The sequence below is a fragment of the Pelophylax lessonae genome, assembly GCF_965119305.1.
Source record: "Pelophylax lessonae genome assembly, chromosome: 6".
Classification (NCBI taxonomy): Eukaryota; Metazoa; Chordata; class Amphibia; order Anura; family Ranidae; genus Pelophylax; species Pelophylax lessonae.
Genome location: NC_138773.1, coordinates 290,017,268 through 290,044,121, shown reverse-complemented (window position 1 = coordinate 290,044,121; position 26,854 = coordinate 290,017,268). Strand labels below are relative to the sequence as shown.

Below are 26,854 nucleotides of genomic sequence, written 5' to 3'. Positions count from 1 at the left end.
TGCCCCTGCTGGACAATTGCGTCCCTGGCGTTTGCGTGTGCAGGAACCCACCCTCGGAGCCCCTTGCGAATGACTGCCCTGAAAGCCTTGGAAATGTTACCTCTTCATCCTCCTCCTCCTCCTCATCCTGTGCCACATCCTCTTCCATCATCGCCCGAATTGTTTTTTCAAGGAGGCATAGAAGTGGGATAGTTAAGCTGAGAACGGCGTCATTGCCACTGGCCATGTTGGTGGAGTACTCAAAACAGCGCAACAAGGCACACAGGTCTCGCATGGAGGCCCAGTTAAATTAAATAGCGGAATAGAAAATATGATCCAAAAAAAGTGTATGTATATCACACGTACACAACCACACTAGGCCCCAATTACTATTGTTTGTACCCCTAAAAGGCTAGATGAGGAGTAGGGGGAGTATGGAACAGGCAGCACCCTCAAACCTTCAGAAGTATGAGATGAACCCCAACAACTTGGAAAGGTGGATCTCTCTCACACGTACCGACACAGACTATCCCGCAATTCAATTGATCCTCAAAGGTTTTTATTGAATAGCGGAATAGGAAATATGATCAAAAAAAGTGTATGTATCTCGCACGTACACAACCACACTAGGCCCCAATTACTATTGTTTGTACCCCTAAAAGGCTAGATGAGGAGTAGGGGGGGTATGGAACAGGCAGCACCCTCAAACCTTCAGAAGTATGAGATGAACCCCAACAACTTGGAAAGGTGGATCTCTCTCACACGTACCGACACAGACTATCCCGCAATTCAATTGATCCTCAAAGGTTTTTATTGAATAGCGGAATAGGAAATATGATCAAAAAAAGTGTATGTATCTCGCACGTACACAACCACACTAGGCCCCAATTACTATTGTTTGTACCCCTAAAAGGCTAGATGAGGAGTAGGGGGGGTATGGAACAGGCAGCACCCTCAAACCTTCAGAAGTATGAGATGAACCCCAACAACTTGGAAAGGTGGATCTCTCTCACACGTACCGACACAGACTATCCCGCAATTCAATTGATCCTCAAAGGTTTTTATTGAATAGCGGAATAGGAAATATGATCAAAAAAAGTGTATGTATCTCGCACGTACACAACCACACTAGGCCCCAATTACTATTGTTTGTACCCCTAAAAGGCTAGATGAGGAGTAGGGGGGGTATGGAACAGGCAGCACCCTCAAACCTTCAGAAGTATGAGATGAACCCCAACAACTTGGAAAGGTGGATCTCTCTCACACGTACCGACACAGACTATCCCGCAATTCAATTGATCCTCAAAGGTTTTTATTGAATAGCGGAATAGGAAATATGATCAAAAAAAGTGTATGTATCTCGCACGTACACAACCACACTAGGCCCCAATTACTATTGTTTGTACCCCTAAAAGGCTAGATGAGGAGTAGGGGGGGTATGGAACAGGCAGCACCCTCAAACCTTCAGAAGTATGAGATGAACCCCAACAACTTGGAAAGGTGGATCTCTCTCACACGTACCGACACAGACTATCCCGCAATTCAATTGATCCTCAAAGGTTTTTATTGAATAGCGGAATAGGAAATATGATCAAAAAAAGTGTATGTATCTCGCACGTACACAACCACACTAGGCCCCAATTACTATTGTTTGTACCCCTAAAAGGCTAGATGAGGAGTAGGGGGGGTATGGAACAGGCAGCACCCTCAAACCTTCAGAAGTATGAGATGAACCCCAACAACTTGGAAAGGTGGATCTCTCTCACACGTACCAACACAGACTATCCCCCAATTTAACTGATCCCCAAAGGTTTTTGATTAAATAGCGGAATAGAAAATATGATCCCAAAAAAGTGTATGTATATCACACGTACACAACCACACTAGGCCCCAATTACTATTGTTTGTACCCCTAAAAGGCTAGGAGTAGGGGGAGTATGGAACAGGCAGCACCCTCAAACCTTCAGAAGTATGAGATGAACCCCAACAACTTGGAAAGGTGGATCTCTCTCACACGTACCAACACAGACTATCCCCCAATTTAACTGATCCCCAAAGGTTTTTGATTAAATAGCGGAATAGAAAATATGATCCCAAAAAAGTGTATGTATATCACACGTACACAACCACACTAGGCCCCAATTACTATTGTTTGTACCCCTAAAAGGCTAGGAGTAGGGGGAGTATGGAACAGGCAGCACCCTCAAACCTTCAGAAGTATGAGATGAACCCCAACAACTTGGAAAGGTGGATCTCTCTCACACGTACCAACACAGACTATCCCCCAATTTAACTGATCCCCAAAGGTTTTTGATTAAATAGCGGAATAGAAAATATGATCCCAAAAAAGTGTATGTATATCACACGTACACAACCACACTAGGCCCCAATTACTATTGTTTGTACCCCTAAAAGGCTAGGAGTAGGGGGAGTATGGAACAGGCAGCACCCTCAAACCTTCAGAAGTATGAGATGAACCCCAACAACTTGGAAAGGTGGATCTCTCTCACACGTACCAACACAGACTATCCCCCAATTTAACTGATCCCCAAAGGTTTTTGATTAAATAGCGGAATAGAAAATATGATCCCAAAAAAGTGTATGTATATCACACGTACACAACCACACTAGGCCCCAATTACTATTGTTTGTACCCCTAAAAGGCTAGGAGTAGGGGGAGTATGGAACAGGCAGCACCCTCAAACCTTCAGAAGTATGAGATGAACCCCAACAACTTGGAAAGGTGGATCTCTCTCACACGTACCAACACAGACTATCCCCCAATTTAACTGATCCCCAAAGGTTTTTGATTAAATAGCGGAATAGAAAATATGATCCCAAAAAAGTGTATGTATATCACACGTACACAACCACACTAGGCCCCAATTACTATTGTTTGTACCCCTAAAAGGCTAGGAGTAGGGGGAGTATGGAACAGGCAGCACCCTCAAACCTTCAGAAGTATGAGATGAACCCCAACAACTTGGAAAGGTGGATCTCTCTCACACGTACCAACACAGACTATCCCCCAATTTAACTGATCCCCAAAGGTTTTTGATTAAATAGCGGAATAGAAAATATGATCCCAAAAAAGTGTATGTATATCACACGTACACAACCACACTAGGCCCCAATTACTATTGTTTGTACCCCTAAAAGGCTAGGAGTAGGGGGAGTATGGAACAGGCAGCACCCTCAAACCTTCAGAAGTATGAGATGAACCCCAACAACTTGGAAAGGTGGATCTCTCTCACACGTACCAACACAGACTATCCCCCAATTTAACTGATCCCCAAAGGTTTTTGATTAAATAGCGGAATAGAAAATATGATCCCAAAAAAGTGTATGTATATCACACGTACACAACCACACTAGGCCCCAATTACTATTGTTTGTACCCCTAAAAGGCTAGGAGTAGGGGGAGTATGGAACAGGCAGCACCCTCAAACCTTCAGAAGTATGAGATGAACCTCAACAACTTGGAAAGGTGGATCTCTCTCACACGTACCAACACAGACTATCCCCCAATTTAACTGATCCCCAAAGGTTTTTGATTAAATAGCGGAATAGAAAATATGATCCCAAAAAAGTGTATGTATATCACACGTACACAACCACACTAGGCCCCAATTACTATTGTTTGTACCCCTAAAAGGCTAGGAGTAGGGGGAGTATGGAACAGGCAGCACCCTCAAACCTTCAGAAGTATGAGATGAACCTCAACAACTTGGAAAGGTGGATCTCTCTCACACGTACCAACACAGACTATCCCCCAATTTAACTGATCCCCAAAGGTTTTTGATTAAATAGCGGAATAGAAAATATGATCCCAAAAAAGTGTATGTATATCACACGTACACAACCACACTAGGCCCCAATTACTATTGTTTGTACCCCTAAAAGGCTAGGAGTAGGGGGAGTATGTAACAGGCAGCACCCTCAAACCTTCAGAAGTATGAGATGAACCCCAACAACTTGGAAAGGTGGATCTCTCTCACACGTACCAACACAGACTATCCCCCAATTTAACTGATCCCCAAAGGTTTTTGATTAAATAGCGGAATAGAAAATATGATCCCAAAAAAGTGTATGTATATCACACGTACACAACCACACTAGGCCCCAATTACTATTGTTTGTACCCCTAAAAGGCTAGGAGTAGGGGGAGTATGGAACAGGCAGCACCCTCAAACCTTCAGAAGTATGAGATGAACCCCAACAACTTGGAAAGGTGGATCTCTCTCACACGTACCAACACAGACTATCCCCCAATTTAACTGATCCCCAAAGGTTTTTGATTAAATAGCGGAATAGAAAATATGATCCCAAAAAAGTGTATGTATATCACACGTACACAACCACACTAGGCCCCAATTACTATTGTTTGTACCCCTAAAAGGCTAGGAGTAGGGGGAGTATGGAACAGGCAGCACCCTCAAACCTTCAGAAGTATGAGATGAACCCCAACAACTTGGAAAGGTGGATCTCTCTCACACGTACCAACACAGACTATCCCCCAATTTAACTGATCCCCAAAGGTTTTTGATTAAATAGCGGAATAGAAAATATGATCCCAAAAAAGTGTATGTATATCACACGTACACAACCACACTAGGCCCCAATTACTATTGTTTGTACCCCTAAAAGGCTAGGAGTAGGGGGAGTATGGAACAGGCAGCACCCTCAAACCTTCAGAAGTATGAGATGAACCCCAACAACTTGGAAAGGTGGATCTCTCTCACACGTACCAACACAGACTATCCCCCAATTTAACTGATCCCCAAAGGTTTTTGATTAAATAGCGGAATAGAAAATATGATCCCAAAAAAGTGTATGTATATCACACGTACACAACCACACTAGGCCCCAATTACTATTGTTTGTACCCCTAAAAGGCTAGGAGTAGGGGGAGTATGGAACAGGCAGCACCCTCAAACCTTCAGAAGTATGAGATGAACCCCAACAACTTGGAAAGGTGGATCTCTCTCACACGTACCAACACAGACTATCCCCCAATTTAACTGATCCCCAAAGGTTTTTGATTAAATAGCGGAATAGAAAATATGATCCCAAAAAAGTGTATGTATATCACACGTACACAACCACACTAGGCCCCAATTACTATTGTTTGTACCCCTAAAAGGCTAGGAGTAGGGGGAGTATGGAACAGGCAGCACCCTCAAACCTTCAGAAGTATGAGATGAACCTCAACAACTTGGAAAGGTGGATCTCTCTCACACGTACCAACACAGACTATCCCCCAATTTAACTGATCCCCAAAGGTTTTTGATTAAATAGCGGAATAGAAAATATGATCCCAAAAAAGTGTATGTATATCACACGTACACAACCACACTAGGCCCCAATTACTATTGTTTGTACCCCTAAAAGGCTAGGAGTAGGGGGAGTATGGAACAGGCAGCACCCTCAAACCTTCAGAAGTATGAGATGAACCCCAACAACTTGGAAAGGTGGATCTCTCTCACACGTACCAACACAGACTATCCCCCAATTTAACTGATCCCCAAAGGTTTTTGATTAAATAGCGGAATAGAAAATATGATCCCAAAAAAGTGTATGTATATCACACGTACACAACCACACTAGGCCCCAATTACTATTGTTTGTACCCCTAAAAGGCTAGGAGTAGGGGGAGTATGGAACAGGCAGCACCCTCAAACCTTCAGAAGTATGAGATGAACCCCAACAACTTGGAAAGGTGGATCTCTCTCACACGTACCAACACAGACTATCCCCCAATTTAACTGATCCCCAAAGGTTTTTGATTAAATAGCGGAATAGAAAATATGATCCCAAAAAAGTGTATGTATATCACACGTACACAACCACACTAGGCCCCAATTACTATTGTTTGTACCCCTAAAAGGCTAGGAGTAGGGGGAGTATGGAACAGGCAGCACCCTCAAACCTTCAGAAGTATGAGATGAACCTCAACAACTTGGAAAGGTGGATCTCTCTCACACGTACCAACACAGACTATCCCCCAATTTAACTGATCCCCAAAGGTTTTTGATTAAATAGCGGAATAGAAAATATGATCCCAAAAAAGTGTATGTATATCACACGTACACAACCACACTAGGCCCCAATTACTATTGTTTGTACCCCTAAAAGGCTAGGAGTAGGGGGAGTATGTAACAGGCAGCACCCTCAAACCTTCAGAAGTATGAGATGAACCCCAACAACTTGGAAAGGTGGATCTCTCTCACACGTACCAACACAGACTATCCCCCAATTTAACTGATCCCCAAAGGTTTTTGATTAAATAGCGGAATAGAAAATATGATCCCAAAAAAGTGTATGTATATCACACGTACACAACCACACTAGGCCCCAATTACTATTGTTTGTACCCCTAAAAGGCTAGGAGTAGGGGGAGTATGGAACAGGCAGCACCCTCAAACCTTCAGAAGTATGAGATGAACCCCAACAACTTGGAAAGGTGGATCTCTCTCACACGTACCAACACAGACTATCCCCCAATTTAACTGATCCCCAGAGGTTTTTGATTAAATAGCGGAATAGAAAATATGATCCCAAAAAAGTGTATGTATATCACACGTACACAACCACACTAGGCCCCAATTACTATTGTTTGTACCCCTAAAAGGCTAGGAGTAGGGGGAGTATGGAACAGGCAGCACCCTCAAACCTTCAGAAGTATGAGATGAACCCCAACAACTTGGAAAGGTGGATCTCTCTCACACGTACCAACACAGACTATCCCCCAATTTAACTGATCCCCAGAGGTTTTTGATTAAATAGCGGAATAGAAAATATGATCCCAAAAAAGTGTATGTATATCACACGTACACAACCACACTAGGCCCCAATTACTATTGTTTGTACCCCTAAAAGGCTAGGAGTAGGGGGAGTATGGAACAGGCAGCACCCTCAAACCTTCAGAAGTATGAGATGAACCCCAACAACTTGGAAAGGTGGATCTCTCTCACACGTACCAACACAGACTATCCCCCAATTTAACTGATCCCCAAAGGTTTTTGATTAAATAGCGGAATAGAAAATATGATCCCAAAAAAGTGTATGTATATCACACGTACACAACCACACTAGGCCCCAATTACTATTGTTTGTACCCCTAAAAGGCTAGATGAGGAGTAGGGGGAGTATGGAACAGGCAGCACCCTCAAACCTTCAGTATGAGATTGTGTTCACTGTACCCCACAAAGATTGAGTTCACTGCACCCCACAATGATTGTGTTCACTGCACCCCACAAAGATTGTGTTCACTGCACCTCACAAAGATTGTGTTCACTGTACCCCCCAAAGATTGTGTTCACTGCACCCCACAAAGATTCTGTTCACTGTACCCCACAAAGATTGTGTTCACTGCACCCCAAAAAGATTGTGTTCACTGCACCCCAAAAAGGATGTTGTTCACTGCACCCCAAAAAGGATGTTGTTCACTCCACCCCAAAAAGATTGTGTTCACTGCACCCCACAAAGATTGTGTTCACTGCACCCCAAAAAGATTGTGTTCACTGCACCCCAAAAATGATTTTGTTCACTGCACCCCAAAAAGGATTTTGTTCACTGCACCCCAAAAAGGATGTTGTTCACTCCACCCCAAAAAGATTGTGTTCACTGCACCCCAAAAAGATTGTGTTCACTGCACCCCACAAAGGATTTTGTTCACTGCACCCCAAAAAGATTGTGTTCACTGCACCCCAAAAAGGATGTTGTTCACTGCACCCCAAAAAGGATTTTGTTCACTGCACCCCAAAAAGATTGTGTTCACTGCACCCCACAAAGGATTTTGTTCACTGCACCCCACAAAGATTGTGTTCACTGCACACCAAAAAGGATTGTGTTCACTGCACCCCAAAAAGATTTTGTTCACTGCACCCCAAAAAGATTGTGTTCACTGCAGCCCAAAAAGATTGTGTTCACTGCAGCCCAAAAAGATTGTGTTCACTGCAGCCCAAAAAGATTGTGTTCACTGCAGCCCAAAAAGATTGTGTTCACTGCAGCCCAAAAAGATTGTGTTCACTGCAGCTCACACACAGAAAAATGGATGTGGATCACTGACACCTGCCTATCTCCAATCCCACACCACACAGCAATATCGATTGTAGTTTGTAGAACACAGTTTCCCTAAAATTCAGCAGACTCTGTCCCTAACAGGATTGAGAAGAGATCGTAGATCAGGATTGAGTGCAGACCCCACCCCCCACACAGCAATATCGATTGTAGTTTGTAGAAGACACTGACCCTATATAATTCAGCAGACTCTATCCCTAAAATGCCTACAACTCGCCCTGCCTAAACACTCCGACCTGTCCCTCAATTCTATCCGGACACAAATGGTTTTTTCCTGCCTATCTTTCCCTAATCAGCAGCCAGCACGTTGATGTGTGCTCTGTCCCTGAATCTAAGCAGCATAATGACGCCGCTGCGGCTGCCTCGAACTTATAAAGACTTGGTCACATGCTTCAGACGGCCAATCACAGCTACTGAGACATTTGCAGGCATGGCTGGGATGGCTTAAGGCACACCAGTTAAACGATTGTTGATTGGCTGTTGAAAGCCCGCCATGAAAAGAGCGCCAAAGCATGCAAAACCCGGAAATAAAACGACCGAACACGGATTTTTACCCGAACATACAGTAAAGTGTCCGTGTCCGTGTTCGGGTACAAAAAATCCAATTATTCGGTACGAACACGAATAATACAGTCCGTGTTCGCTCAACACTAATTACCACTCTTTGTCCTGTTGACCACCGTCTCCTGGACACTAGCAAAGGAGTAGAGGATAAATGTACAATATTCCAACCAATTCTGGGGACAACTAGTGGTGGGATTTCTGTTTCTCAGTTTGGGGAGATTTATTGGGGAGTTATCATGTTTTTAGGATATGAAGTGAAATCTTCCTCATGGAGACAAAGAAAGTAATTGAGACTTGACGGACGTCCTCGTACTTTCCTATTCTATCTAAAACTTAAAAAATAATAAAAATATTATTTGGTTGGAGTGGTGTTTGAAAGAGGTTCCATATTGTGGCACCTAAAAACATGCAACAAACACAACAGACCAAAATGGAAAAAAATCATTGTTGGGGTTTACATGCCCTTCAATTTTACTTTGAAATTTGTATTTGCATACTTTTCTTGAATAAGTGGCTCTTAAATATGGTTGATCTTGTGTTTGTTCTGAACCGGATTCAGGATTCTCCAGCCTTCAGCTGACGTATACAAACAGGTGGGGCAGGTCATGACATTATTGACATAATATGCCATCATGGCCAATATGTCCATGTATCAAATTAGGTCATTAATGTCACAAGCATCTCCACCCCTTTGAATAAGTCAGCTGCAGGTGGTAAATCCCTTGTCCGTAGCTCATTGGCCTTGGAATGACACCCCGCTTCTAGATTCGGACCTGAACCCAGTTCGGAACAAACGCAGGCTCATCCCATTCCTTGGCCAATGTGCTGTGGGGGGCACAGGATTTTCCACCCTGAAGCTGAGGTATACAAATGGGTGGGACTGGTCATGACTTCATTGACATATTTTGCCATCATGGTCATATTAGGTCAATGACATCCATTTAATATGTCCATGTATCAAGTTAGGTCATTAATGTCACAAGCATCTCCTCCTCTTTGTATATGTCAGCTGCAGGGTGGTAAATCCCCTGTCCATAGCTCATTGGCCTTGGAATGACTCCTGGCTTCTAGATTCGGACCTGAACCCAGTTCAGAACAAATGCAAGCTCATACCATTCCTTGGCAAATGTGCTGTGGGGGGCACAGGATTCTCCACCCTGAAGCTGAGATATACGAATGGATGGGACTGGTTATGACATCATTGACATATTATGCCATCATGGTCATATTAGGTCAATGACATCCCTTTAATATGTCCATGTATCAAGTTAGGTCGTTAATGTCACAAGCATCCCCTCCTCTTTGAAAAGGTCAGCTGCGGGATGGTAAATCTCTTGTCCGTATCTCATTGGCCTTGGAATGACACCTGGCTTCTAGATTCGGACCTGAACCCAGTTCGGAACAAATGCAAGCTCATCCCATTCCTTGGCCAATGTACTGCAGGGGCACAGGATTCTCCACCCTGAAGCTGAGGTATACAAATGGATGGGACTGGTCATGACATCATTGACATATTATGCCATCATGGTCATATTAGGTCAATCACATCCATTTAATATGTCCATGTATAAAGTTAGGTCATTAATGTCACAAGCATCCCCTCCTCTTAGTATAAGTGAGCTGCAGGGTGGTAAATCCCCTGTCCGTATCTCATTGGCCTTGGAATGACACCTGGCTTCTAGATTCGGACCTGAACCCAGTTTGGAACAAACACAAGCTCATCCCATTCCTTGGCCAATGTGCTGTGGGGGGCAAAGGATTCTCCACCCTGAAGCTGAGGTATACAAATGGGTGGGACTGGTCATGGCATCATTGACATATTATGCCACCATGGTCATATTAGGTCAATGACATCCATTTAATATGTCCATGTATCAAGGTAGGTCATTAATGTCACAAGCATCCCCTCCTCTTTGTATAAGTCAGCTGCAGGGTGTTAAAGGCCCGTACACACGATAAGAAAATCTGAAGGGAAATTTCTTCCGACGACCGATCTGCCGATTTTCGGATTGTTAGTATGGTGCTTTCGAAGCAGACTCCGACTTTTCGGCTGACAAAATCCGTAATACAACGTCCCATTTTCGTCTCATTAGTACAGATTTTGACGGAAAAAAATCTTAAGAGCAAGACTTGGCATGCTCAGAGACGAAAGAACACATACAAAGCAATCCAACACATGACATCACTTCTGAAGTAGAATTCTGTCGTATGGGAAAATTTGTATGAAAAAAACCTCTTCACTTTCCACATCAAACTAGCATGCCACAAAAAACGGACGACAGATCTTTCGATAATCTGATTGTGTGTACGGGGCTTAAATCCCCTGTCCGTAGCTTATTGGCCCAGGAACGACACCTGACTCAGGTTCGGACTTGAATCCAGTTCAGAACAAACACAAGCCCACCCCTACTAAGAAAGTATTGAAGCCATTAGATCCATATGGCAGCCAGAAAACTTGCCATTTTAGAAGGAGAGATGAGGGTAGGCAGACTTCATATTTTACTCTACACAGGTTTCTTTTAACCATACTGCAATTATCACATAGAATTCAAATCACATATGGCATAAATATAGGTGTGTATGTGTGTGTGGTAATTGCGGTAATGCACAGTTCATTTGAGTTGATCAATCCTTTATATAGTCTAACTCCTTCATGTTGTATGTTATTGCGGGTGACAGGGAAAATAATTATAATCGCCTGATGCTTTGTTATTTATGCTTTTCTTAAAAGGTCATATACAGTCTTTCTCGCCAGGAATCGCATTATTCCTCAGCTTGTCAATATGGGAATTTTATTTCTGAGAATCAGCATGTAATTATCAGAAGGAAGTCTGTGTAATCACATAGGAAGGCAGGGCTGGAAAAAAAGCTATATTGTAATGCGTGCTGATTTTTCTCTATGCCATCAAAAAACAGCTCAAGATAAGAGAGCTTAGTTATAAAATGTCTTTAAAAAATACCTGCATTACTTTTTTTAAAAGGAAACTATAGATATTTTTAGGGAGCACACATATACTGTACATATTAAGATATTATTCCAAATATATTTTAAAGTGAATTTTTACCCCATAACGCAAATATGTGGCCTTCAGCTTCAAGGGGTTGTACCGGGGTGATGCCTGCAGCTGCTAACATCACACCGGTACCGTTTTTTTTTAGAGCCAATGGTCGGCTTTCTTATAGTAACAACCGATACGGCTAGGCAGGTGCTCGGCTTTAATTACAAGCGGGAGACCTGAGCGACCAGCTGGCATGTCCGCCGGCTGGCCAGAGCCCCAAACAAAGCCGGAATCAGCTTTGAGCGGATCGCAGATCTAATAATGTCATGTCACTTACGAGTTACTGGAGCCTTAAAGGCTTAAATAAAATATCAGTATTCACAACAGCCAAAATTGGCATTTTAAATGCTTCTTATAGACTCCAGATCCCCCCATAAAGAGTACCTGTCACATGTCTATTACTGTCACAAGTGATGTTTACATTTTGGGTGGAATTCCGCTTTAATAGCATTGAATTACAATATGACTTGTATAAGCTATATTATTTTTTCTTTATTTGATTTTTTTTCCCCTTAAAAGTGGAGCTACCCTTTAATCTTTTAAAGGGAAAAAAGATACTTATAATTTTTTTTTTATATATATGAAAAAATGTTTTGCCTTTCATTTCTATTTTAAACTAGAGTCCATTCACACTGCCGCGACTTGTGAGGCGACTTGTGTGCCCTCAAGTCACCCCAAGTCGCTTGACATAACAAAAGCAATGTTAATCAATGAGTGCCGTCTTAATTGGCACTACTGAAGTCGCTTTGACTTCTGAAAAGGGTCCTGTACTACTTTGAGGCGACTTGTATCCGACTTGTCCCATAGACTTCAATGGGAGTCGCCTCCTTATCTTATTTGAAGCGACTTGTGATCCGACTTTCCATTAAAATGGTCCTGAACCAGAAAAAAAGATAATTTTTCTTAGAATTTTTAGTAGCACAGGCATAGGGCTCCTCTCCACCTGGGCGTTTTTGTTGCAGGCATTTATTGGGCGTTTTTGGAGGCAGGCATGAATTTTTTTGGATTTAGTGTCTGGGGGGTCTAAAAAGTGTACCTGTGAAGTTTCAGCTCTGTAGCATGTCCAGAACCAGAAAAAAAAGATCATTTTTCTTATAATTTTTAGTAGCACAGGCATATGGCTCAGCTCCACCTGGGCGTTTTTGTTGCAGGCATTTATCGGGCATTTTTTGGGCATCTTTGGAGGCAATGCCCGATAATAAAATGCCCGATAAATGCCTGCAACAAAAACGCCCAGGTGGAGCGGAGCCATATGCCTGTGCTACAAAAAATTATAAGAAAAATTATCTTTTTTATTCTGGTTCTGGACATGCTACAGAGCTGAAACTTCACAGGTACACTTTTTAGACCCCCCAGACACTAAATCCAAAGAAATCTCATTTTTTTTTCAATACTTTTTTCAATAATTGGCTCTCTATCAAAAACGACAATTTTTAAGAATTGTTTTTTTGTGTCATTGAGCATGACCCAGAACCATCATATTCTGATTGGCCAAATACAAAGTCCTACAAAGTTGTCTATCATACAAGTCACGCTGAATACGCGCAAAGTGGCGCTGAAGTCGCCCCTTATGAGGCGACTTAGAGGTCGCGGCAGTGTGAACCTGCTCTAAACGGGTTGTTTTACAAGGTGATCATTTACAATCACTCTAAAGTTATGGAGTAGTATGATGTTCTTCTTTAAAAGTAATATTGTTTGTTTGCAAACAGCAGATGTGGATCTGTCATTTAGCAGCAGCAGCACTTTTGCCACTTAATGACAAATTACCGGCCAGCTTCTGTTGTTGACATATTGGGCCAGGAACTCTGGATGAGGATATTGACCAAGTTTTGTGATTACCATATTCGGTCAATGATGTCACCCAGGATCCCTAGCTGGTTGGTGACATACATATAGAAACTGCCTTGGAATCTGTCATTTGTGATAAGAGTAGCTGCGAGTAGACATTGTTGGGCAGCAGGTCATTATGAAGGTGGGTCGGCATCATCAGGTGGGAAGATTCATACAGCAAATGCATGCCTTAGCCTGTCATTGACTTTTACAGGCTGGCTGCATGAAACATTGTCACTCCCTAGGTGCATAAACATTGCCCTCTGCATGGATGTACTGTATGCATCTATGTACCCATGTAAATGAGGCCCTAAACATATATGTATTTTAAGCGTCATTAGCTGTTTGCCTATTAACCACTTGCCAACCGCTTACCGCATATTTACTGCGGCAGTGTGGCTCTCCCAGGCAAACTGACGTAGGGATACGTCGGTCGCATGGTGGCGCTGGCGGCGTGCTCCCGCTTCAGATCGTCAGTGGGGAAGCCAATGCAGCGGGCAGGCGGCTCCGATTGCTGCCTGACACCACGATTGTTCCCCGCTGAGACAGAAGAATGGTCAGCTGTTGTAAACAGCGCTGACCGTTCTTCTCCCTGGAATGATCATAGAGCCCCTGTGATCCTTCTATATAAGATTATAGGTCCCTATGGTCATTCCACAAGCCACGCCCCAACCACAGTTAGAACCACTCCCCTAGGCTCACATTTAACCCCTTGATCACCCACAATGTTAACCCCTTCCCTGCCAGTGTCATTATTACAGTAACAGTGCATATTTTTAGCACTGATTACTGTAGTAATGTCACTGGTCCCCCCCAAAGTGTCTAAAAATGTCAGTCAGGGATTCAATCTGTCCACCGCAATGTCGCAGTCCCACAAAAAATTGCAGATCGCCGCCATTACTAGTAAAAAAAAAAAACAATAAAAATTACATAAATCATTTCCATAGTTAGTAGACGCAACAACTTTTGTGCAAACCAATCGAAATACACTTATTGCAATTTTTTTACCAAAAATATGTAGCGGAAAACAAATTGGCCTAAAATGTTAAAAAATTTTGATTTTTAAATTTTTTTTTTTTTGCAATGTCATATAGCAGAATGTGAAAAATATTTTTTCAGAATTGTCGCTTTTTTGTTTATAGCGCAAAAAATAAAAATCGTACAGATGATCAAATACCACCAAAAGAAAGCTCTATTTGTGGGAAAAAAAGGACGTAAATTTTGTTTGGGTACAGTATTGCATGACCACGCAATTGTCAGTTAAGTTCACACAGTGCCAAGTTGAAAAAAAGTGGCCTGGTCATTAAGGGGGCAAATCCTTCCGGTCTTAAAGTGGTTAAACTGCGTGGATCAATTTCAAATCCTTATAATAGTATTGTACAGCAAAAGCACACAATTGTGACATTCATTTTAAGAATTAATTTTGCGTATGCTAACAATAACCGCACTGGAAGAGAGAGGAATTTGAAGTCAGGTGTGTGCAATGGTACCTAATCAGATACGCACAGGGGAACAATTAGAGTATGGAAATGCTGAACAGTGGAAGGGGAATAAGGACCTGCTATTATCCAAAGGGTAAATGTAAGTTTCTGTGCATTAATGCATTGCATATTTGGAACATTGATAATGATGGTGTAGGGTCACTTTAAATACACACTTTAAAATACGCTACAGAACAACTCTGCTACTTACTGCAAGATTCTTCATCCGAATTGTCACCGCAGTCATTTTGTCCATCACACCGCCAGTGATCTGGAATGCAGTTCTTATTTTTGCACTGGAATTCATGAGGACCGCAGGTCTTTTTGTCTGCAAATTAAAAATACATTACCTAGCAGAAATGGAGAAGTAAATCTAAAATGCAAGTTACTCTTATGTAAAAGACTAGCAAGGCTGCACAAAACTTAGGAGCTGGATAGCCTAAAAAATGATATTTTTTCCTTTGAATTCAATCAGATTATTATGCTCTTCACAAGTGCTTGCTGAATGCTAAATTAATCTGAAAGACAGATTTTGTAAACGTACGATACATAAGGCTCTGTTGACAAAGCTAATTGCCCTTGATTAGATCATTATTTGCAAAAACGTGTCAGTTATCTTAACTTTTGTCCAATGAAGATTTAAAATGACAGCCACATGGGTGAAAACAGGGCTGGCCCAACACTTTCTGCTGCCCGGGTCCAAGAATAAAATTCTGCACCCCCCAAAAAAAAAAAAAAAATCACGCTCACCAAAAGGCCCCCACATCCATTATTTTATATCAATAAAAAATTAGAAAATATTATATATACTGTTATCTTTTTCCGTAACCCACCACCAGACTGGTCCACCAAACACCCACTGTCTGTCCTCCTGTGACTACTGTGTCTGCCGCGCCCACCACCCTAGAAGATCCTGCCTGTCCTTCGTGAGATGGAGTGCACTGATGTCTGACGTCATTGCGCACACCACGATCATGCGAGGAATGTTTTCAGGAGGAGACGCTCTGCCTCCTCATACTCATCCATTTGCACTACAGACGGCAGTAGGAGATGGGGAAATGCTACCCATAACGCGCATAAAACCAAAGACACAAAAACCTGGGCGTCAGTTTGCTGCCCTCTCAAAGTGCCGCCTGGGTCCCATGGAGCCAGGGGAGCCCATGGTAGGGCCAGCCCTGGGTGAAAATAAAGTCCATAAAGTTCATAAATTTGGCGTTAAAGCTACATGAATTGAGCCCATAAGCTCAGTTCACAAAAATTTCACACAAGGTTAAAGGAGTTGTAAAGTCAGAAGGTTTTTTATCTAAATGCATTCTATGCATTAAGATAAAAAGCCTTCTGAAGGCAGCAGTCTCCTTAGCCCCCCTAATACATACTTGTGCTCCTTCTCTATCCAGCAATGTCGACAAGTGCCTCAGTCGTCCGGGACTCTCTCTCCTAAATTGGCTGAGACATAGCAGCGGTGCCATTGGCCCCCGCTGCTTTCAAACAAACTAAGTTAGCCAATCAGGAGAGAGAGGGCATCATCCTTAGCAACCGAAGAGTCATCAGCTGTCAATGGGTTTCCCCGCTGACAGCTGAAAAAAAAAGTGCTGGCAAAAAAAAATACCATCACCTCCCAGCCTATGTAAGGCCCTTTGGGTCTGGTATGGATTTTTGTTGATGGGGCAAGGGCTTCTTCCTGACAACCCTGGGTTGTAGTTGTTGGGGTCTGAGGGTGGGGGGCTTATCAGAATCTAGAAGCCCCCTTTAACAAGGGGGACCCCAGATCCTAGAGCCTCCCCCATGTAAATGGGTATGGGGCATCCTATCCCTACCCATTCACCAAAAAAGTGCCAAAAATGAATAATCACAAGAAACAGTTTTTGACAAGTCCTGTAATAAAAATGTAAAAATTGTGTCGCTCGATGTAAATCCATTGTCAATCACAAAGCCCACCAGACCCAAAAACCCTGTGATTGATGATGGGATCTGGGGCCCCCTTGTTAAAGGGGCCTCAAGATTCCAACAAGCCCCCCATCCACAGACCCCGACAACCACAGCCCACGGTTGTCGGGAAGAGGCCCTTTTCCCCATTAACTTGCATACTAGCACATTATGCCTTTACCTTGCAAAAAAATTGGTGCAGTTTACTACTGCTTTAATATTACCTTCATTAGAAACACTTTAAAGTGGAACTTCACTCTCCCAATGAACATTGATAATTATTTTTATTTTTTTATCCTCATGTTTAAATCATTTTAACCCTCATCATTTTTAATCCTCATTTTTAATCCTCCATGTTGTAACCTTAGTAAATAGATAGGAAAAAATATATATTTACAGCTAAGCACACTTTCCTGCATGCAGGCTTGATCTAAGGGCAGATGAATTCCAGGAAGAAAATGCTACAGGAATCATCTGACCGCAATGTCTCCTGTGGGATAGATCCAAAGCTCCTCCGTGGACCCCTCCTCTGGTGCCACTCCCAGCGATGTCTCCTCGCTACTTTGTCCCGACCATTAGCGAGGAGACATCGCTGGGAGTGGCAGCAGAGGAGGGGTCCACGGAGGAGCTTTGGATCTATCCCACAGGAGACATTGCGGTCTTGAGTTATCCCTAGAAAGAGGCTGAGTGCAGCATCCTGATTGATTTTTCAAGCGATTTAAATTTATCATTGTGGGTAGGGAACCAAGAGGGTTTGTCAGTCACCTTGAGCACCTTTCGAATAGATTATCTGCACTCAAGCACCTTTTTTGGATTTCATTCACTTTTAAAGGACTTTTGTATTATATATTTTTAATTATTTATAAATCAACTTGTTTGTTCACTATATTTTACTGTTGTCACAATAGATCTGCTAGCGCTGTTTTAAATTTGATCTTCTATTTTTATCTAAGATTTACTTAGAGACACAGCAGCTGCGTACATTCTATATTTATTTATTTATAATTTTAGGCATTTTTTCACTTCACATAAGCGCGGGTTTTAATTTAATATTCACACTTCATGAACTGTACCTGATAGAGTCGTCAAAAAAAAAAGAACCGTAGCCAAAAATGTTTGCTTTTCTGTATTCACAATGGGGTTAAGTTATATGGTCATTTAAAATACATAATGGTCAGCAGAGTTCTTCTTTAATTACCCCACATTTTCAATAATAATCTAGCCTTTGATGAGTTATATAAGTTGAGCAAAGCTTCTGAGCACATGTAAAAAGTTATTTGTCTTCTTAATTAATGCTACAATTCACAGAACGTAACATAAATGAAATGCACAGAACATATATTTAGTTATTTATTATGGGAAAACAAGGATGAATGTATGTTTATTTTTCTTCAACTTCCGTTGGCTGCATGTAGTGCTGTGGTTTATTGTCTTCATTAAATGGCGAGCCAGTTACTGAAGTTATCATTAGAGGTATTTTCATGTTAACCAAGTCTTTTTTATCCAAAAACATCTCTAAATTTCTACTAAAAATGTGCAAAATAATATTATTTATTGTAAAAAAGGAGAACAGGCCGTCTAGTCTGCCAAAATATGTCAGCTTTGTGCTGTATTGCTTGCTGGCTTCTCTAAGAGAAGAGACTAAGAGACTTTAGTGACAAATTGTCTTCACCCATTTTAACCAGTCTCTTTGTAATTATAAAGTAGAATGAGGGTATTTTTCTCACACAATAGGTTTTTCATAAAAAATAATGTAATAATCCCACAGAGGTTTCTTTACCTTAATGTAGCTTAGGGCCTCACATATGCTAGAGCAGCCTTTCTCAAACTTTTCTTTTCTCCCCAGAACCTTAGGTAAAACCAATTCATTGGGTGCCAGTGGGAAAGCACCCTTTACATTTCTAGTGGGAAGATTGTTTCCTTTACAGTAGTGGTCACAATACCTCACTTTTAGATAGCTAAAATGTTCATGGGTATTATGAAGCTGGCTCTGATATAAACATAGAGGGTACTATCAAATGGGATGTAAATCAGCTATGGCTCATGAACCCTAGCAACAACCTCTGGAGGAATCTTGGTTGAGAATAGCTGCACTAGAGAACTATAAGTATTCTCCTAGAATTATTTTAGCTTGTTGAGGGAATCTTTCTGTGACCGGGTCAAATCTCTAATCTTTTCATGAAGAAGAACAAAGCAACAAAGTCTTGCACGTTTACCATTGATAGTGGTAGTCTAGTAGGTAGCAGATCTTGGTGCTAAACTGAAGCACTCAAGGATATACAAATGTCTCTTCATCCATATTTCTCAGAACATATTCCCCTCTATAGCAGTCCTATGTCTTATTTCCGCCTAAGCTAGCTAGGTAAATTAGTTACAAAGTTAAATAATTGGTAAGGTTGAATGAAGACACCAGTCCATCCAGTTCAACCTGTGTGGATGTGTGTGTTTATGTCAACACCAATTACCATAACCTTGTATATTGCATTCACTAAGATGTCCATCTAAGAGTTTTTTTTTAACTATCGACACTTCCCGCTGACACCACCAATTGTGGAAGGGAGTTTCACATTCCTACTGCTCTCACAGTAAAGAACCCCCTACGCAGCTTAAGGTTAAACTACATCTCCTCTAATTTCATTGAGTGGCCTTGTGTCTTCTTAAGCTCCCTGAAACTGAATAGCTTTTTTTCCCTATGCTAAAATCACCATTGAGGTATTTGTATATTGCTATTGCATATCCTCTTGAGCGTTTCTTCTTCTACTACAATGCTTGTAGTCGTTCATTGTAACCAAGGTCCTACAGTCCCCTTATCACCTTTGTTGCCTTTCTCTGGACTCTCTCCAGTTCCAGCACATCCTTCCTGAGGACTGGTGGCCAGAACTGGATGGCATACTCAAGATGCGGCCAGACAAGACTTTTGTAAAGTGATAGAATTATAGGTTTATCTCTTAAGTAAATACCATTTTTTAATGCATGCTAATAATCTGCTAGCTTTGGTTGCTATAGCTTGGCATTGCATGCCATTGCTGAGCCTGTGATCTACTAGAGCCCCCAGATCCTTTTCCATCCTGGACTCCCCCAAAGGTTTCCCCACCTAGAAAGTAACTTGCATTCCTATTTTTAGGAGTACATAACTTTACATTTTTCAACATTAAACCTCATTTGCCATGTAGTGGCCCAGACCTTTTTTCTTTTTTTTTTTTTTTTTTTTGAGGTCTTCTTATAAAGTTTCTATATGTAAAGATTCTATATGTAGTATCAGAAAAAATATAGTCCTTCTATAGTGGAATCACACTATTTACAAAAGAGATTTATATGTGCTGTATGTGTAGCTGTTCTTATTCTCTTTCTATAAACTTCAAGTGTTAGACACAACCAAATAGGGAAAAAAAAAGATAAAGCTAACATTCCTTTAATGTTTTCATTTCTGTACAGTATACTATTGTTCCAAAATTACCTTGGGCCACTTTGTACACACATATCAAAGAAAACAAGATCCACAAATAATGTCCTCCTCAATGCGCTGTCATTTTTTTCTATGCTATGTATCTGGGCGAGTATCAACAGCTGATTTTTAGGTTTTCAACATCAGTAAGGTAGCTCCGTGACAAAAGATTACATTTGTCTTCTCCATAATGGGATACAAAGGTTAATTTACTCTGCAACTCTTAATTAGTTGCTCAGACCTTTGACTCTCTTCTAATTGTGCAGCTAGAAGATGTGTGCAGCAAAAGTAATGAACGACTACGACTATTTTTTTTTAGTCACAGTAGGTAACTAATTACTTTAACCAGTTTTGCAAAGTGTATAAAAACTAGTCACTGCTGAGGTTGAAATAGCTGATTATAGAGAGAAGTAGAACATGCATATTTATGAGGCTCTGTGCGGAATTTTTGATCAAACCTTATCTTATTCTATAACGTTCAGTGGGTAGCTCGTACGCAGGACACCTGGGCTCATTTGTAAAAACAAGAATAATGAATATACAGTAGAAGGAATGTCACTCCTTGGAAGCCATTCAGATGTTTCTTTTCTTTGTCTGATCTTCAATAGAAAAATGACAGCTGGATGCTGATTGGTGGGGTTTCTTTTTACTTGGTTTATACAAAAAGCCCACAGCTGGATTCTGACTACTGGTGAACTCAGAGCCTCCAACAGTCTGAATATTAAGTTGTAAGTGATAATTAAATTGTTTTGCTGGCTTACTTATGAAAAATGAAAGTAGATATAAATCTAATCACTAAAATTTTGTATAGGTTTCAATAGGTAATATAGTTCAAAAGGTTGTTTTCAATCTTGTTAAAGCCCAACTCCAGGAAACTTGAACATTTAGTTTGCTTTAGTCTAAAGGAGAGCAAAAGCACTTTTCCTTGCCCGATTTCCGCTCCCATGGAAGGTGACACTCCCCACACCCAAGAGAACTGTCCCTTGGCTATAGACCCTGCATTGGTCTCGAAGAGGCCAGGACCCTAAACCACTATAGCATAGTAGAGAAGAGGCTGCAGAGACAAATCTAGCATTGTGGAGGAACAGAGGATTAGGTAGGTAAATCTAGTCCCCTAGGCCTAAATAAGAAATCAAAGTGATAGTAAAGTCAAGGTTATTTTCTTTTAAAAATACCAAACATGTTATGCTTACTTGCTCTGTGCAGCAGTTTCCATGGAGCAGCCATGATTCTCCTCTTCTCAGGTCCGCCACTGGTGCTTCTGGATCCACCCTCCTGCCAAGTGCAGCGGTTTTGCTAAAAGCAGTCCCGATTCTCTTCTTCTCAGGTCCACCACCGGTGCTCCTGGCTCCACTGTCCTGCCAAATGCCTCCATAGCAAACAGCTTGCTGTGGGGGCACCTGAGCAGACTCGCTCCTAAACTGCTGCTCTGCATGTCCATTCAGACATTGTGCCGTGGCTTGGCCACACCCCCTCTCCCCTCATTGGCTTACTAACTGTGATTGACAACAGCGGGAGATAGAATGCATGAAGGTAAAAACCCTTGAGCCTTAATAACTACTGTAATATCTGTAGTGTAGGGGCAATCCCACTGCAATGGATAATTTTCAGGTTCCTTTTGAGTTGGGCTTTACATTGTACTGCAATAAAAGTATACATAGGGATCCTATCATGATGGTCCTTGATCAGGCACTTCCACTTTAAGATAAAGAAAATGAGACATATCCTTCTAAGCAACACAAAGGGGATGATTTATTAAAGGTAAACAGTATGTTTGCTCTGCAAAGGAAGTTACAATTTGCCTCAGAGCCAAGTAAACGTATTGAAGGTTCACTTTGCGTAAATATCCGATCACATGCAGTGAAAATAATAAAAAGCGTAACTTTCCTTGCAAAGTGAACAGCCTATTTGACTTGAGTTAATCAACACCAAAGTTTGCTAGCCCAAATTATTTTTTATAAAGGATGCAAAAAAAAAAAAAATCAAGTATCAATTTTTAATATATAATCTTATTCTTATTTTTTAGGTCCATTGCTGCACATAACTTTATACTTTTCTCCAAACTCAACAAAAGAGAACAATAATATTCATTAGCACGTCCAGTTAAGTCGAGAGTTGAAAAGGCATGGGGTTCATATCAAAGATTGGGTGGACACGAGGTCCTTGTCTAGTATACATACAGCTGCTAGAAATATGTTTAATGGTTGATACTCACCGCAGTTGGCCTCGTCTGATCCGTCAGCACAGTCGGAGTCCTCATCACACACCCAGAGTTTAGATATACAGTGCTTTGTAGTTTTACATTGAAAGTGGTCCGGGGAACAGCTATTTTCAGCTAGTAGAGAACAAAACAGTAGCAGAATTCATCCATTTTAATAAGTGTACATTTTAATACAGAGCGCATCTTCTCAAGCTTCTCATTCAACGGGTATTAATGCAAAGATTCCATTAGACATACACTGAAATGCCGAACGCTGTTTTTGAATCTCTCAGGAAGGTGGCCAGATTTTGCAATAATTACCTGTATTTTAGAAAGAAAAGTACCTTACATAATTCATATAGATTTCCTCTATTGTGTAGGCTTTACACTGCGTGTAAAAGGAAATGCAACTTAAGAAGGAAATTATAATATAAATTATCTTAAAGGCATGGTAAAATTGTTTAAACAATATATTTATTTTTTTAAAATGTATTGTAAAAATTTACCAATTACCAAAATCAGGCAGCCAGCTAACACTTCTGTGCTGCAGTAACACATGTAACACATATTGCTGCCTTGCAGTGCCATTCAGTTTGAAAGACACCCCAACGCACTAAAGCAACAAACCTGTGTTTGTACCAAACTGCAAAACATGGAATCACAAAAAATCATGTTGCCATGTCATAGGTTTCCAAAAAAAGGGTCATATATGGTTTTAGGCAAGCCCATTTACATCTAAGTACATCAGCCCAGTACATGTGTTACTGGAATGCATGAATTAACTTACAGCATGCGTTCCTGCGACAGGTGAGAACACTACATGCATTGATGCATAGCTTTGTCAATCATTTTGAATGGCATGCTAAAGCAATAAGGCAACACACATGTCAGAAGTTATGACTGAGAGCTGTAGGTGAAAGTGTGCTGGGAACATGCAGTAAGCACATAACTTTGGGTTGCCAGGGACACGTGTAGCAGCTGGTTGTTAAAGTCCACTTTTCTTGTGCTGCACTGTCGGCAAGATGTTAAAGCAATTCTATTACGTGAAGTAAAATGTGAAAAACAGAGTTCTCTACTGTGTTTTAGAATAATGTAAAGGTTAGTGGGAAGCACCACTGAAGTGGGGGACAAAGGAGAGTGATGCTCCTGGTAGGGTTGGTTTTTGCAGACACAATGGAAGAGATTTACTAAAACTGGTGCACATACAATCTGGTGCAGCTGTGCATAGTAACCAACCAGCTTCTAACTTCAGCTTGTTCAATTAAGCTTTGACAATAAAACCTAGAAGCTCATTGGTTACTACGCTCAGCTGCACCACATTGCGTGTGTACCAATTTTAGTAAATATCCACCAATATGTTTGGATCACAGTGGCAATCACTGGCACAGGCAGCAAGAAGGGTAAGTATCAACTTTATTTTTGCTGGGAGCTATGTTATTGGCATTTTAATTTTAGTGACTCTGTTGCTTTCATCTTCAAAGTATTAAGTATTTGGATTCAGTATTTCATGTAATCTAATGTCTCTACAAATCAGTGTCAACTTACGGCAGTCAATCTCATCCTCTTCATCCCCGCAGTCATTCTGGCCATTGCAGCGTAAATTTAGAGGGATGCATTTCTGCTTCTTAGTGCATTTGAACTGTCCTGACAAGCAGACATATGTATCTGAAAAGAAGTTGGTAAACCAAGATCAGTGTTCTTCCTGTAATCTAAGGGCCTGTGTCAAGGGCTTTTGTTCACATTACAACTTTTATTGTCCCCATACAAGTCAATAGGAACGTAAAAACATATTGAGGTAGGCTGATGTAGCCTAAAAGGAGATCTAGTAAACCTTTCAAAGATTATTATCTGAGAAGTGTCCTAAAATGATGGAGGAATGCACCTGAAAGCAAGTGGCATTTGCCCATTGACACAAGCCTAGAGCCAGTTGACACAGGCCAATCAATCTGAGTTGATCGTCTTTTCAAGTGTCATATGTATTTGACTTCTCATGTGGCATAATCACCTACCACAGTTGAGTTCATCAGAGTTGTCTCCACAGTCGTTTTCTCCATCGCAGATAAAAGCTGGGAGGGCACAGAGTCCACTGCCACACTGGAACCTTCCTGGCTGGCACTTGAACTCAGCTGTCAAATTAGAAAAGGCACTGTCATTTATAATATAGGACTGGACAAAAAATTCTTAAAATGTAAAATAATTTCCCATTAATAAAGAGGAAAAAAAGCACAGTTATAATAAGTATTATAATGGCTTGGCTTCAGTTTGTATAAGGTTTTAGTGGTGTTTTTTTTTTTTTTTTATTTCTTTTTGAGGAAGGGGATGCCCAAAACTCCCAGGTAAACAGAGATAATGGGAAGCAGATCTCATCACTGTTGGAGTATCCAAGCCATAAAAGAAGCCAGGGATTGACTAAGCTCAGCAGACACTGCCTATAACTGGATTAATCCTTGAAGAGTGGTTTAGGGAAAAGTATCGCCAAAGCTCAGTCACAGTCCTGTGGGTCACACTTAGTTCTGCAATCATGTGACCATGATACAGCCCACAGTTAGCTAAAGCCTGCTGACATCACAGAGCTCATCCAAGCTCTTCAGGGTTCCTGACATAATGTCGGAATCCGCTCCCATGCCTTACCGGCAGCCGGCATAGCCTCCCAGCGTGCTGATAGAAGACTGAGCTAGCCACTACCATCCCCTGCACAGTCCGGCTCTCCAGTGAGGGCCAGAAAAACAATCACCACTCTGTGTTTAGAACAGGTGGAAGAACTGAGCGATCAGTGGTCCTTGATTGCCCCGTTCTCAGTGTAGAGGTGGCAGAGAACAGATGCAGCATTAATCCGAGGTGAGCATGAATATTTTTTTTTCTTTAAATCCAGCACTTGTCTTTAAAGCCTAATTAGCAAAATAAATTTGAAATTTAACAGGACTGGATGTTTTATCTACAACTAATGGTATCTACAATAATAATTATAAATAGATTTTATGGAAATGTTTTAATCCAGGGACTAAATGTGACCCCCTTGGGGGTCAGAAAAGATTTTTTTTTTTTTTTTAGCAATTCGTTGATCACAGTTGCCCAGAAGCTTTGTTTTATCTTCCTCTGCACCTTGGAGTTTACTGAAAGTTGTACTGTTTGACTTGGATAGTTGTATTCATTCAAATCAACTCTGGATCACCATCAGCTGCTACGCTGTGCAATTTTTTTACAGTCATATCAGTTCTCTATTCTTGTGCAGTTTACCTTTGCTTTCAAGAGAAAGTTTACTCAGAGTTGATATTTTAGCATATGGTTGATGCTAAATATTTTAATCTAATAGTTTCTGATACCTCCCAGGGATTATGGCAGGGATCTCTGCACTTGAGTTCCAAAGTTTGCACAACTGCTATTAATAATTTGAATTTCCTTTTTATTATAAAATATAGAACATGTTAAGTTTGAATACCACAAGGTAATTGGGAACAGAATAAGGTACTATGCTGATTCAGCCCTTAAGAAATATACACTGTGACGGGAATTTGCTAAAACTGGAGCAGCTGCCATATTAGTCTCTGTGTTGTCTGAAGATGTCAGGTGCTGCCTATGTAATCAGCTATGACACCAGCCATTTGTTGACTTGTTCTATTGAAAGCTAACATTAACACTAATAACTGTGGTATACCTTGAATTTAACTGTTTTGGTAAACAGGTAAATTGATGGGATTGGTTCAGCTTTAAGCTCTGATAATAAAAGCTAGAAATGTATTGGTTGCCATGCACAGCTTCCCCAGATTTTGTCTGCTCCAAAATTCCCCTCTATATGTTCAAACATTTTTGCCCAATAGGAGCTTGCTGGACATTCTGTTTCAAAACCATGACAATTATTAAGGAGTTGCCACAACCCCCCCCCCCCCCCAATGCAATAACAGCCTCCATTCTTCTGGGAAGGCAATACAATGTTAGAGTTTTAGGTCTTTGAAATGTGTGTACATTTAGTCAAAAGATCATTTGTGAGTTCAGGTACTGACGTTGGACAATAAGTCCTGGTTTACAATTGGCAATTCACTATAGCTCAGAGGTGTTGAGGGTTGAGGTCAAGGCTCTGCCTAGGCTATTCAAGTTCTATCAAATCAAATATGTCAAACAATCAGGGAGATCATAAAGAGTGTCTATGACACTGTTTAGAATTCCACTGTGCCTCTGAAATACATGTATAATTGTCAATGCAGGTAACAGATTTGTGCACCTGTTGGAAGCAGGTGCCTGGGTGGTTAGAACCTGAGACATTTCTTCCCCATCAGGTCCACTCAACCTG

General features: G+C 41.2%; 1 protein-coding gene across 6 annotated transcripts in view; it reads right to left on the bottom strand.

Annotated features, from left to right (window-relative positions):
• The window catches only part of LRP1B (LDL receptor related protein 1B), a 2,177,452-nt gene that overhangs the window by 207,364 nt on the left and 1,943,234 nt on the right, over positions 1 to 26,854 (bottom strand). For all 6 annotated transcript variants that reach the window (XM_082262163.1, XM_082262161.1, XM_082262165.1 and 3 more), the window contains 4 exons: positions 24,576 to 24,692; positions 24,112 to 24,231; positions 22,582 to 22,701; positions 15,207 to 15,323 (listed from right to left, as the gene is read on the bottom strand). In XM_082262163.1, the coding sequence (XP_082118289.1) occupies positions 15,207 to 15,323; positions 22,582 to 22,701; positions 24,112 to 24,231; positions 24,576 to 24,692 (474 nt within the window). The remainder of the gene's footprint in view (positions 1 to 15,206; positions 15,324 to 22,581; positions 22,702 to 24,111; positions 24,232 to 24,575; positions 24,693 to 26,854) is intronic.